Source organism: Sarcophilus harrisii, chromosome 1 (assembly GCF_902635505.1).
Source record: "Sarcophilus harrisii chromosome 1, mSarHar1.11, whole genome shotgun sequence".
NCBI lineage: Eukaryota > Metazoa > Chordata > Mammalia > Dasyuromorphia > Dasyuridae > Sarcophilus > Sarcophilus harrisii.
In genome coordinates, this window is record NC_045426.1 from 702,863,440 (window position 1) to 702,875,674 (window position 12,235).

General features: G+C 37.6%; 1 protein-coding gene across 2 annotated transcripts in view; it reads left to right on the forward strand.

Moving 5' to 3' along the window:
- SEZ6L (seizure related 6 homolog like) overlaps nucleotides 1-12,235 on the forward strand; it is a 253,535-nt gene that overhangs the window by 210,777 nt on the left and 30,523 nt on the right. For both annotated transcript variants that reach the window (XM_031948811.1, XM_031948812.1), the window contains exons 11-12: nucleotides 7,727-7,921; nucleotides 11,264-11,455. In XM_031948811.1, coding sequence (XP_031804671.1) covers nucleotides 7,727-7,921; nucleotides 11,264-11,455 — 387 coding nt within the window. The remainder of the gene's footprint in view (nucleotides 1-7,726; nucleotides 7,922-11,263; nucleotides 11,456-12,235) is intronic.

The window sequence follows — 12,235 nt, forward strand, 5'->3', positions numbered from 1 at the left end:
ATTTAAAAGCTGAAAAATAAGTTGGGAAAATGAGCAAACAAAAGAAAAAGATTCTGACTAGAGAAGATTAATTTAGTGACAAGAAAGATCAAAACACAATATTAAAAAATTAGATAAAGTTTAAAATCAATCAATTAAAATGGAATCTTCCATTTCTACTGAGCAAGATCAATCAATCAGAAAATATTTCTTTAGCTCCATAAGCCAGATACTATGCTAAGTATCTCTCTATGCTATGTAACTCTCCAGGAATTCCCAATCTAATGGAGCTCACAATATAATCAGAAGACTTATTTTTTAAAATATTAATAATATAAAATAAAATTAAAAAGAAGTTTCTGTGGTGAAGTATAATGTTCGGGTTAGCTTTCTGGAGGACCTTGGGATCAGCCTGAGTCCTTGGTCTTAGTGGAGAAGTGATGAAGGCAGGAGAGCCATGAGGAGGCTGGTCAAAGATGGAATGAATCATTTCCAGTCCTCTCAGCCCTTATATACCCTATTACACTTACATCATTATAGCAGACTGAGCATGTACTAATTAGACAACCATTACCATGCTAAGTACTAAGTACTAAGATTATATGTGAACTAGAGAACCATCATCTCATCAATCCCACTGAGTTAACACCTTGTTGTAAGCATCCTTGTTTCAAATATACTTCTCCAAGAGTTCCAGCCCTCTACAGTGAAGGTAGAGATTAAAGAGAAATAGCTATGAATGTCTTCATTATCTTTTTTTTTTTAAAGAGGCAATGTTACAGAATGGAGTGGGCACTGAGCTTGAAAGCAGAAAATGTGTGTTCAAATCCCACCTTAGTCACTTACTGTCCATGTGATCCTGGGAAGAGAACAGTTTTGCTATTTTTATATCTTTAGTGCCTAACCTGCAGTTAAGTGATTAATAAATACTTATTCTGATTTGAATCCATTGTTGAAATGGGAAATCCATTCCTTCTTCGGGCCCTGTGTCTTTCTGGGATCTCACAGGCATGATGGAAGAGCGATTCCCCTCCACATGAAATTGCTTTTTACTCCAGCCAGTCTGAGCAAAGAATCTCAGCATACCAAGAAATCTCTGTGTCTGGTTTGCTTTTTTCCAGGCCAGCGATCATGATTCATTCTCACCAATTGTCCTCCCGCCCCTCAGAGAGAAGAACATGGCAATCGATTCCTTCTGAAGTCCTTGTTTATGTTTCTCTGGGGCCTCTTTACTCCCTGATTATGCTGATCTGTAATTTTATTCTCCTGACTCTTGTTTTCTGCCTTCCTACACAGGGCTTCCCACAGGTTCTCTGTCAGGGGTGCCCAGAGTGCGTGATATCAAATCTTGTGAAGAAGGGCAGCTATCATTAGTTGTTTGGCTGAAATGTCCACAATAATTGACTACATCTTTATTCAATTCACTTTAGAGTTAGAAGAGCCCTTAAAAATTTTACAAATCTAGCCTCCCTTGGCTTTTGTTTGTTTGTTTACAGAAGAATAAGACGCTCAGAGTCATACAACTACACAGGAATAAAGCCTGAAATTAAATCCAAGTATTCTTATTCATAAACAAATGGTCATGAATAATGTTTTCTAAATTTGGAGCAAAGTCTATATATGACCAAGCCAATCATCAAGATACTTCCTTGAATGAAGAGATAGATAGCTCAGAGTATTTCTTTGAATAGTCCAGTGACTTTCTTGAATGAACAGAATTTTCTTTCTGAGTCGATTGTCATTGAAAAACATGGTTCCACATCTACTGGTCATCCTGCCATTTAGGGGAGGGGGAGAGGGGAAGGAGGGGAAAAATTGGAACAAAAGGTTTGGCAATTGTCAATGCTATAAAATTACCCATACATATAACTTGTAAATAAAGAGCTATTAAAAAAAAGAAAAAAGAAAAACATGGTTCCATATTCCAACTATAGTCAGAGGCAGCGCAGTAAAAGGAATACTGAGTTTGAAACAATTTTTGGCTCTACCATTCACCATTCGTGGGACCTTGGACAAGTGGTTTTATCTCACTAAGTTTCATTTTCCTCTTTTGCAAAGTGGCCATAATTAATACAAGCATCACTTAACCTCTCAGGATTGTTACGAGGAGACTATTATATGAATGGGAAGGATTCTCCTTGTTGTTACATTCCACACTCTGTCCAATGTCAACATTAGTTGGCAAAACATGAATATCAGCCAGAAATGCCTGGCTAATGTTCAGTGTTGTGGGAAAATAACAGTATGGTTTTTTAATCACTCAACTTTTATGTTGTTTATGTAGCAGTAATAATACTTCATGTTTATAGTATTTGAAGGTTTGCAATATACTTTCTCAAAGCATTATGGTTTTTTACTAATGAGGGGTCTGAGGTTATGAGAGGAAAAGTTTCTTACCCTTAGTTACTCAACAAGTATCTGGGATTCAAAACCAGCACTCCATGACTACAGAGTGAGCACTATTCATTACTCCTGCCAGAAATAATAATAAGAGCTGATATTTACAACAAAAAAAAAGTAAATAAGAGCTTACATTTATATGGTACCTATCTTGTACCAGGCACTGTATTAAGGTCTTTACAATTATTATCTCATTCAATCCCCACAACAACCCTGAGAGGTAGGGGCTGTTATTATCCCTATTTTACAGTTGAGGAAACTGAGGAAGACAAAAAATAAGTGACTTTTTCCAGGATCACACAACAAGTAAACATCAGGCCTTCCTGACTCTGAGTCAAATCTTTAATCCACCATTCTCTATAAATGTGATTCTTGTTTGTTCTTATTTCTGTAACATTAGCTAGTGTAGACTTAAACATGGCCTGGATAATTCCAATATCTGCATTATTTTCCTTTTCCTCCAGTGGCAATGGAGAGGACCAGTTTGCTCTTTGTAAAACAGGATAAACCTGAGACTCAGGGAATGATGGGAACTCTGAATCTAATTGTAAAAGGGGATACCTACAGACCCAGGAGGGAGAGAGGGAGGGAGGGAGGAAGAGAGGAAGGGAGAGAGGAGAGAGAGGAAGGAAGGAAGAAAAGGAGGAAGGGAGGGGGAAGGGAAAGAAGGTGGGAAGGAAGGAGGCAGAGACAGAAGGAGGAAAGGAAGAAGTGAGAGAGGAAGGGAGGGAGAGATGTGGGAGAGAGGAAGGAAGGGAAGAAGTGAGAGAGGAAGGGAGGAAAGAAGGAAGAAAGAAGAAAGGAAAGAAGGAAGGAAGGAAGGAAGGAAGGAAGGAGGGAAGGAAGGAAGGAAGGAAGGAAGGAAGGAAGGAAGGAGGGAAGGAAGGAGAAAGGGAGGGAGGGAGGGAGGGAGGAAGGAAGGGAAAGAGAAGTCACAGTATTTTCCAAGGGAGTCCAAGTTGAACCTCGACTACATCTGAAAAGTTGGGTGAAGGGGGAAATACTTCCTCTCCCAACTTCACATGATGACATATTATGAAGAAAGTATTTTGTAATCTTAACAGTACTAGCTAAATGTCAGTCATTTTGTCAAAAAGCATTTATCAGGTGCCTACTATGTGCCAGACACTATACTAAGTTCTGAGGATACAATGAAAGAAAAATCTAGTCCCTACCTGAGAAGAGATCATAATCTCATGAGGGAGACTATATAAATAATCAGGTATATACAAAAGTCCTACTATGTGCTAGTCACTGTACAAATCACTGAGAATGCAAAGAAAGTTTGCTCTAATCTTGGGAAAGCCCAGGTCAAACGTTACCTCCCAAAGCCATTTTCCCATTTTGGAGAGGATGCATTTGTATGACACCTGTGCCTTTTCTAAACTATAGCTTCAAAAGGGAATTGGGAGACTTTTCAGAAGATCTCAGATTTAAAATTTAGAGGTCATAGATTCAGGATTATTGATTTAGAATTGGAAAGGATCTGAATAGCCATCCAGGTCAATCCTTTGTTTTATAAATGAGGAAACTAATGAGCCTCAGATAGTATAAATAGCATGCCCAGATTCACACAGCTAGTAAATGTCAAAGGTAAAACTGAAACCCAGGTATTCCAGGCTCCAATTCCATCATGTCATACTTGTGGCTGTTGCTGCTGCTATTCAGTCATGTCCAACTCTTCATGACCCCATTTGGAGTTTTCTTAGCATAGACACTGAAGTGTTTTGCCATTTCCTTCTCCAGCTCATTTTACAGATAGGGAAACGGAGGCAAGCAAGGTTAAGTAGCTTGCCCAGGATCACACAGCTCTTGAGTGTCTGAGGCCACACTTGAACTTGGGTCTTCCTGACTCTAGGACTGGTACTCTATCCATTGCAGCGCCACCTAGCTGTTCACCTTCATTTTACAGAGACAGAAAGTGAGTCTCCAAGGCTGATTGTCCAAGCAAAGGTGGTACCAGGACACAGAGTAAGCCAAGCCAAAGAGAAGTCCCCCCCCCAATCTGTGCCTGTAGGTCTATTTGAATTAAATATCCTCACTAGTTCTATTATTTTTCCCCAGCTGAAGGACTACAAAGCTCTCAGTAAAATCTAAATTTAGCTCTTTGGGGCCAAGCTTCAGTGCCCTAGTTTTAGCTCTTTGGCTAAGGTCAGGTAGAAAATACTAGAGCCAGAATTAAAACCCAGACCTTTGGATCCCAGCTTCAGGCTCTACCCTAATGCTCCTCCCTTTCTCCCACATAGAGAATTGTGGCCCAGAGAATAGAACTGACCCATCGATGGTCATATAGCTTATTGGTAACTGAATCAGATCCAGATCCAGGCCATCCCAAACATCTAACCGATTTTTTCCCACTATTTTGCCTAGACAGTGAGCACTTTACAACCTCCAATTCAAGGGCTTTCTTGGAACTTTAAGAGGAATAAATATAGGGTTTCCTATTCCCCAACAAACCATTTTAAAGTTCACTTTCCTGTCCCTGCTCTTCACAGACACCCAAGAGATTGTTTTTCCCAGTTAAAATTGTGATGAAATCCCAGGAAAAGCCACTGCTTTTTTCTTAAAATTACCTTCCAGCAAATAAGCCAGGGCATTCTACTCTTCCTGACTCCACAGAAGCATATAAGGAGAGCAAATTAATTACATGATATAATTAGTTCTCCTTCTTGAATCTGCTTGGTGGGCATTTCTGAGCAAGGATAGCCAAGCTGGCACGTGGGATTGTTACTTGCATAACAGGGCAGGGGATGGGGGAGTGTTAGTGGGAGGTCCATCAAAAGGAGAGTAAGAAGCTCAACTGGAGGGACTTTATTATGAATCAAGAAAACATTTCAAATAAAACCTAAAGAATTTATAGTAGTCTAAAAGGTGTGATAATAAATTTAGAACTGGAAGGGATCTCACTAAGACCAATACCCTCAATTGCAAAAGAGGAAACTGAGGTATAGAGTAGTTAAATGACTTGTCCAGTTAATTAACACAAAGTTAATAAGTATCTGAAGTGCATTTCAAAGCCACAACTTCCTTTTTTTGAGGTACAGCACTCATCTACGACTACTAATAATAGTAATAATAATCATAACTAGGATTTAATCCTCACAACAACCCTGGGAGAAAGGTGCAATCATTAGTTACATTCTACAGATGAGGAAAATGAGGCTGAAATTAAGTGACTTGCCCATATTTATACAACTAACAAATGTCTGAGATTTGGACTCAGACCAGGGCATCTAGGTGACACTGCAATGGATAGAACATCAGGAGTGGAGTCAGGAATACTCATCTTCCTGAATTCAAATCTGACCTCAGATGCTTACTAGCTATGTGACCTTGGGCAAGTCACTTCACCCTGTTTGCCTCAGTTTCCTCACCTGTAAAATGAGTTGGAGAAGGAAATGAAAAACCACTCTAGTATCTCTGCCAAGAAAGCCACAGAAGAGTCAGACGTGACTGAAAGAACTAAACAACAAACAAACTTTCTGCCGACCACCTAGTTGCCTATATGATGCTAATGGAAGAAGAGGAATAACATCGAGTTATCAGAATATTCTTATTCCCCTTTTCTTAACTCTGATCAAACCACCACCCTAGGAAGATTGAGCTCTATTTCAGGTACCATGTTTAGAAATAATAATAGTGATAACAACTCAAATTTATACAGAGCTATAAAGTTTACAACTGAGAGGGCTGCAGTACATCCCTGATAAAGAATCATAAGGAGAACTGTTATATTAAAAATGACTTCCCCAGAAAGAAAAATCAATCATAAAACAAGAGTGAAAGAAGATAGATGAATGTCCTTCATGCTCATGTTTTGTCAAGAAAATCTCAGGACACTCCTGTACACCCACATACCCCTAAGAAGTTAATAGGAAGATATAGATGAGATTTCAGACATAGATGGCTTGTGACCTGATACTTGGAAGAAATTTCTGAATCAACAAAATATAGAGTACTAAAAATTCACTTCAATTCATTCAATCGACTAATCAATAAGAATTTATTAAGGACCTATTATGTGCCAGCCACTAAGTTAAACAAAGAAAAAGCAAAAATAATCATGGCCTTCAAGGATCTTACATTCCATAGGGAAAGAAAATATGTCCAGAAACAGGTACATCTAAAATATCGATCAAAGGGAATGGAAGCAGTACAAAGATTAGAAAAAAGAACTTAGTTCAAATCTGACATCAGATACTTACTATGACCCTGGCCAAGTCACTCAATTCTCCATCTCAGTTTCTTCATCTGTAAAATGGAAAGTAAATGGAGGGTTGTTGTGAGGATAAATGAGATGTTTGTAAAAAAAACTTTGCAAACTTTAAAGGATGATATAAATGCTACCTAATTGTTCAATAAATGAAGGCACGTAGCATAGAATGAAGCAATTGGAGGAAACTTGAGAGAGAAAAAGAATAGTTATTTCTGAGAACTGGAAAATAGGTTTCAATTCCATCTCTGACTTTACTCAGTGTGTGAACTTGATGAGTTATGGGCCATACATAGTTTTTTCATCTGTAAAATGTGAAGATTAATCTTTAAAGTCCCTTCAGTCTCCAGATATTTGAACTATTTTCCTTCCTATGTATGATTCTTCTGGATTCTCTGGGGAGAGGGGACATTCTCCTTTCTCTGACTTCCCATAAGGATGGCAAATTAATTATGTGACATAATTGGCTCTTCTTCCTGAATCTGTGTGGTGGACATTTCTGAACAAGGATAGCCAAGTGGCACATGGGATTGTTACTTACATAACAGTTCAGATGATAGAGGGAGTCCATCAGTGGAAGAGTAAGAAGCTCAAGTGAAGGGACTCTGATTTTTACAAGCTGTGTGATCTTGGGAAATTTACTTAACTCTCAGAGTATCAATTGCCCTCATCAGTTTAGTCAATCAATAAACATTTATTAAGGGTCTAGTGTCCCAGGTACTTTTCTAGGCATTAGAGATACAATGACAAATGTGAAACAGTCTTGCCTTCAAAGACTTTACATTTTATTGAAAAAACTAGCAGGACTCATGCATAGGTATTGCCAACACCATATAAAGAAAATACAAGGTAACATTGGGAGAGAAAACGAAAATAATGATACCAGCAGTGTTTGTTTCATACGGGATTCTGGTGAAGTTCCAATGAGATAACACTTAAAAGCATTTTACAAGTTTTAAAATGCTATACAAATGTTAGCTCTTATTAACATTATTAAATGAGTAATAAATCTGACCCATAATAATCTAAATAATAATTTATAATTATTATATATGATATAAAATATAATAATTACAATAAATAATAATAAGCATAAAATAATTGAAGTCAATTATTTGTATCTTTCTATTAAAGAGGTATCAAGGAATGACTCCTGTTCAGATTTGCCTGAGATTCAGAATGGCTGGAAAACCACATCTCACACAGAGCTGGTGAGAGGAGCAAAGATCACCTACCAATGTGACCCTGGCTATGATATCGTAGGCAGTGACACCCTCACTTGCCAATGGGACCTGACATGGAGCAGTGATCCACCCTTTTGTGAGAAAAGTAAGACAAATCTAAGTTTTTTTTCCTGGGTCAATAATAGGTCTAGTTGTAGCTAGATCCTGGAGTTTGAGGATCTAAATATAGTAAATTGAGTTTAATGATGGAACCCTCAGATTTTCTTTTTTTCAATTCTAATTTTATTTATTTAATATTTCCCCCAGTTATATTCAAAATAAATATTTTTCATTTGTTTTTAAGATTTTTGAATTCTAGGTTTTCTCCCTTATCCCCACCTACAATTAAGAAACTACAAGTGAACTAATATAAAACATTTCCATAAAAGTCAAGTTGTGAAATAAAATATAGATCTCTCATCCTAATGAAAATTAAAACCCTATGGAAAAAAACTAAGTTAAAAATAAAGAGAGGGAGAAAGAGAGAAATAAAGAATACTTTGATCTGTATTCAGATTCGATCAGTTCCTTCTCTGAGTATGGATAGGATTTTTCATCATAAGTCCTTCAGAATAGTTGTGGATGATTGTACTATTGAGAATAGCAAAATAACCTACAGCTGGTCATTCCCAGAACATTGCAATTACTTTGTATACAGGACATTCCAGATTGTTTTTCCTGAGAGCCTCCTGCTCATCATTTCCCAGAGAACAATAACATTCTATCAGAGAAATTTGCTTCAATTTTTTTTTACAATTACTATTGCTAATTGTATTTCCCCCACATTTATTCTCTCTCCTTTACCTTGTCTCTCCTCAAAGGTGTTTTAGTATCAACCCCTCTCTCCCCCAATATGCCCTCTCTTTTATCACCCACCCTCCCTTCCCATATCCCATTCTCCTCCTATTTTCCTGCAGGTTAAGATAGATTTTTCTACCCTTATTGAGTATGTATGTTTTTCCTATTTGAGTCAAGGCTGATGAGAGTAAGGTTCACTCATTCACTCCCTCCTGTCCCTCTTCTCCTCCACAGTAAAAGCTTTTTCTTGCCTCTTTTTTATGGTAGATGATTTGCACCATTCCATTTCTCCCTTTCCTTTTCTCCTAATTCATTCCTCTCACCCCTTAATTTCATTATTTAAAAAAGATAAAATCCTTTCACATTCAACTCATACCCGTGTCCTCTGTCTATATATATAGTCCTTCTAACTGCCATAATAATTAGAATGATCTAATGAATTATAAGTATCATCCTCCCATGTAGAAATGTAAACAGATAAACCTTATTAAATTCCTTCTATCACTTTCCTGATTATCTCCTTATGCTTCTCCAGAGTCCTGTATTTAAAAATCAGATTTGCCATTTAGTTCTGGTCTTTTCATCATGAATGCTTCAAAATCTTCTGTTTTAGTGAATGACCACCTTTTCCTCTGAAGGATTGTATTCAGTTTTGCTGGATTGGTGGGCACTCAAACTTTCTTGATGTGACCTGGGGTGGGACATCAGTGAATCCTTAAGTTCTTGAGAAAGATAAAATAAAAAGGACACTCTTTAGGCTTCCATGTAGGACAACACATGTTTTCATGAAATCAGAATTGGAAGGGAACCCAGAGATCATCATTTCTAATCTGTGGCTGAACAGGAATCCACTCCACAACAGCTATTTTAAATGATCAACTAACTTAATGCTTGAAAATCCACAATAAAAGTGAACTCACTGCTTATCTAAGCAACCCATTCTGCTTTCAGATAGCTCTCACTGTTAGGACACTCTTCTATACCTTGAGCTACTATATGTTGTTCTCCATGTGTGTTTGTGTATGTGTGTGTCTTGCTCTCCTTTTCCTCTTCCTCCTCCTTTTTTCCCTCCTCCTCCTCCTCCTCCTTCTTTCTTCTTCTTTTTCTTCTTCTTCTTCTTCTTCTTCTTCTTCTTCTTCTTCTTCTTCTTCTTCTTCTTCTTCTTCTTCTTCTTCTATTTCTTCTTCTTCTTCTTCTTCTTCTTCTTCTTCTTCTTCTTCTTCTTCTTCTTCTTCTTCTTCTTCTTCTTCTTCTTCTTCTTCTTCTTCTTCTTCTTCTTCTTCTTCTTCTTCTTCTTCTTCTTCTTCTTCTTCTTCTTCTTCTTCTTCTTCTTCTTCTTCTTCTTCTTCTTCTTCTTCTTCTTCTTCTTCTTCTTCTTCTTCTTCTTCTTCTTCTTCTTCTTCTTCTTCTTCTTCTTCTTCTTCTTCTTCTTCTTTCCCACCACCAGCTGTCAGCCTATTCCATGCTTAGCAAGAGAAATATTATAATGTCCTTTGTGACTTTCTTTACTTTCTCATTACTGATATACACGTGCATGTGTGTACAAGTATTTCTTATTTTTTTGTCTAGACATGTGATTTCATGACTGTGGGAAGCACATGGATTAATAACTTGTTGTTCAAGTTAAACATTTTTCTGGAACTTCTCACCTCGGTGAGAAACAGAAGACATAGAAATGTCAAATGGCTTCCAATATTGTCAGAGGCAAGATGACAACTCAGGCCTTTTCTGACTCCAAGTCTGGTTCTCTATTCACAATATAACATGACATCATCTATAAATATAAATAGCATATGTTACGAATATAATTCCTGAACATATGTGTATATGTCACAACTAGACAATTTTGAAATTTTTTTTCACGGCAAAACCAGATATACTAATATATAACTAAGAACTCTGGTAAGATAAGAATGGGAGAGTACAACAAGCTGGGGTAGAGGTCAGGGAGCTTGCCTGGGGCATATCTACCAACAGGAGGAACATCAAAAAGTTTAGAGTGAAGGAGAGGATGGGAGATGCAGGGATCCAGGGAAATAAGTCTTCCATTGTGTGATATTGTCATTCATCATCATCCACATTTCAACACCCTGGACTAAGACCCCAATCAAGTTTCCTTAATTATAGCTCAAAGATTTACTTAAACAATTATTTTGATGAAAGGGCTTGAGAAACATAAATATTTAGTAATTCTAGGAACCCATAGTCTATCTCTTTCTCCTAATCATGTTATATATTTAGCTGGAAGGACAGCAGAGACAGACAGTGGCAGAAAAAGGAAGACAGAAGCAGAGTCAGAGAAAAGAAGAAAAAGGAAGGGAAGGAGAGGAGAGGGCCAGTTGAGATTTTATATAGGGAAAAAATTCTTTCAATGGCTAATTAAAATATCCCAAAGACCACTAAATGGCAAAAATTCTTCCTATCCTTTGAAAATCACTTGGGTTTTTTTTCTCTGATATTATAAGACCTTATATAATACACCCAGTGAAATGTTTTCTCCCCGAGGGCAAGAAACATTTCATTTTTGCAATATGTAGTACAGTTCCCGGTGCATAATAGGTGCTTACTAAGTGTTTCTGGAAATAAATCATATCCATTTGAATTGGATGATAAGGCACTGGAGAATCTTGTGTCTGTTTTTTCTTGTCAGTTATGTATTGCACTGACCCTGGGGAAGTGGACCATTCAACTCGTTTGATCTCGGATCCCGTGCTCCTTGTTGGAACGACCATCCAGTACACCTGCAATGCCGGCTTTGTTCTCGAAGGAAGCTCCCTCCTGACCTGTTACAGCCGAGAAACAGGAACGCCCATCTGGACATCCCGACTCCCTCACTGTGTCTGTAAGTCATGTTTATCGACTGGATTCATATGGGCTCTGGAAACTTTGCTACTGCCTCTTGGCCTGATGTTGGGTAGGATATTTTGAAAGAGCAGATTCTACATTTTGGGCACTCCCATTTTTGGAGAATTGATGAATACTTGGATAAATCAAAAATATTTATTAAAACATTTAGAGGGCAGGGTGAGTGAATGATACAAAGCCATTTTTAGAGAGAAATGAAAAAGAGTTGATTCCCCCTGATATCTTTTGGAGTTCAAAGTCACTCTATATCCCTGGGAAGCAGACTAAGGATGCTAAAATTAAAGATTTTGGTGCTTTGCACAAATAGTATAATATGGATTCTCTTTCCAAAGATCTACTCAAATTATTACATAAAAGAAATGACAAAGCAGTAACTGAGTTCCAAGCTAGACAGGAGAGGGAAGGAAAACTACTCAAAATAGGTTCATACCTTCACCAGAGCCAAATAATAACTCATCCAAAATTTGGTCAACACAGGGTGCATCTAGTGGACCACAAAATTGATGATGCCAACATTTTTCCATTTCCAAATATCCTAAAGACAATTATGGGTCAGGCAGGGACAAAAATTTCTGGCCTGAAAAAGAACTGGGGATTTTAGTAGAGTCTGAGTCAGCAGTGTGACGCCAATCAGTCAGTCAACAAACATCTATTAAGCATTCTCAGTGTGCTGGACTTTGTGCTCAGCACTGGGGAATACAAAGAAAGGCAAAAATTGTGGCTTTGAGAAGTTCAAATTAAAATGGAAAGATGCTAA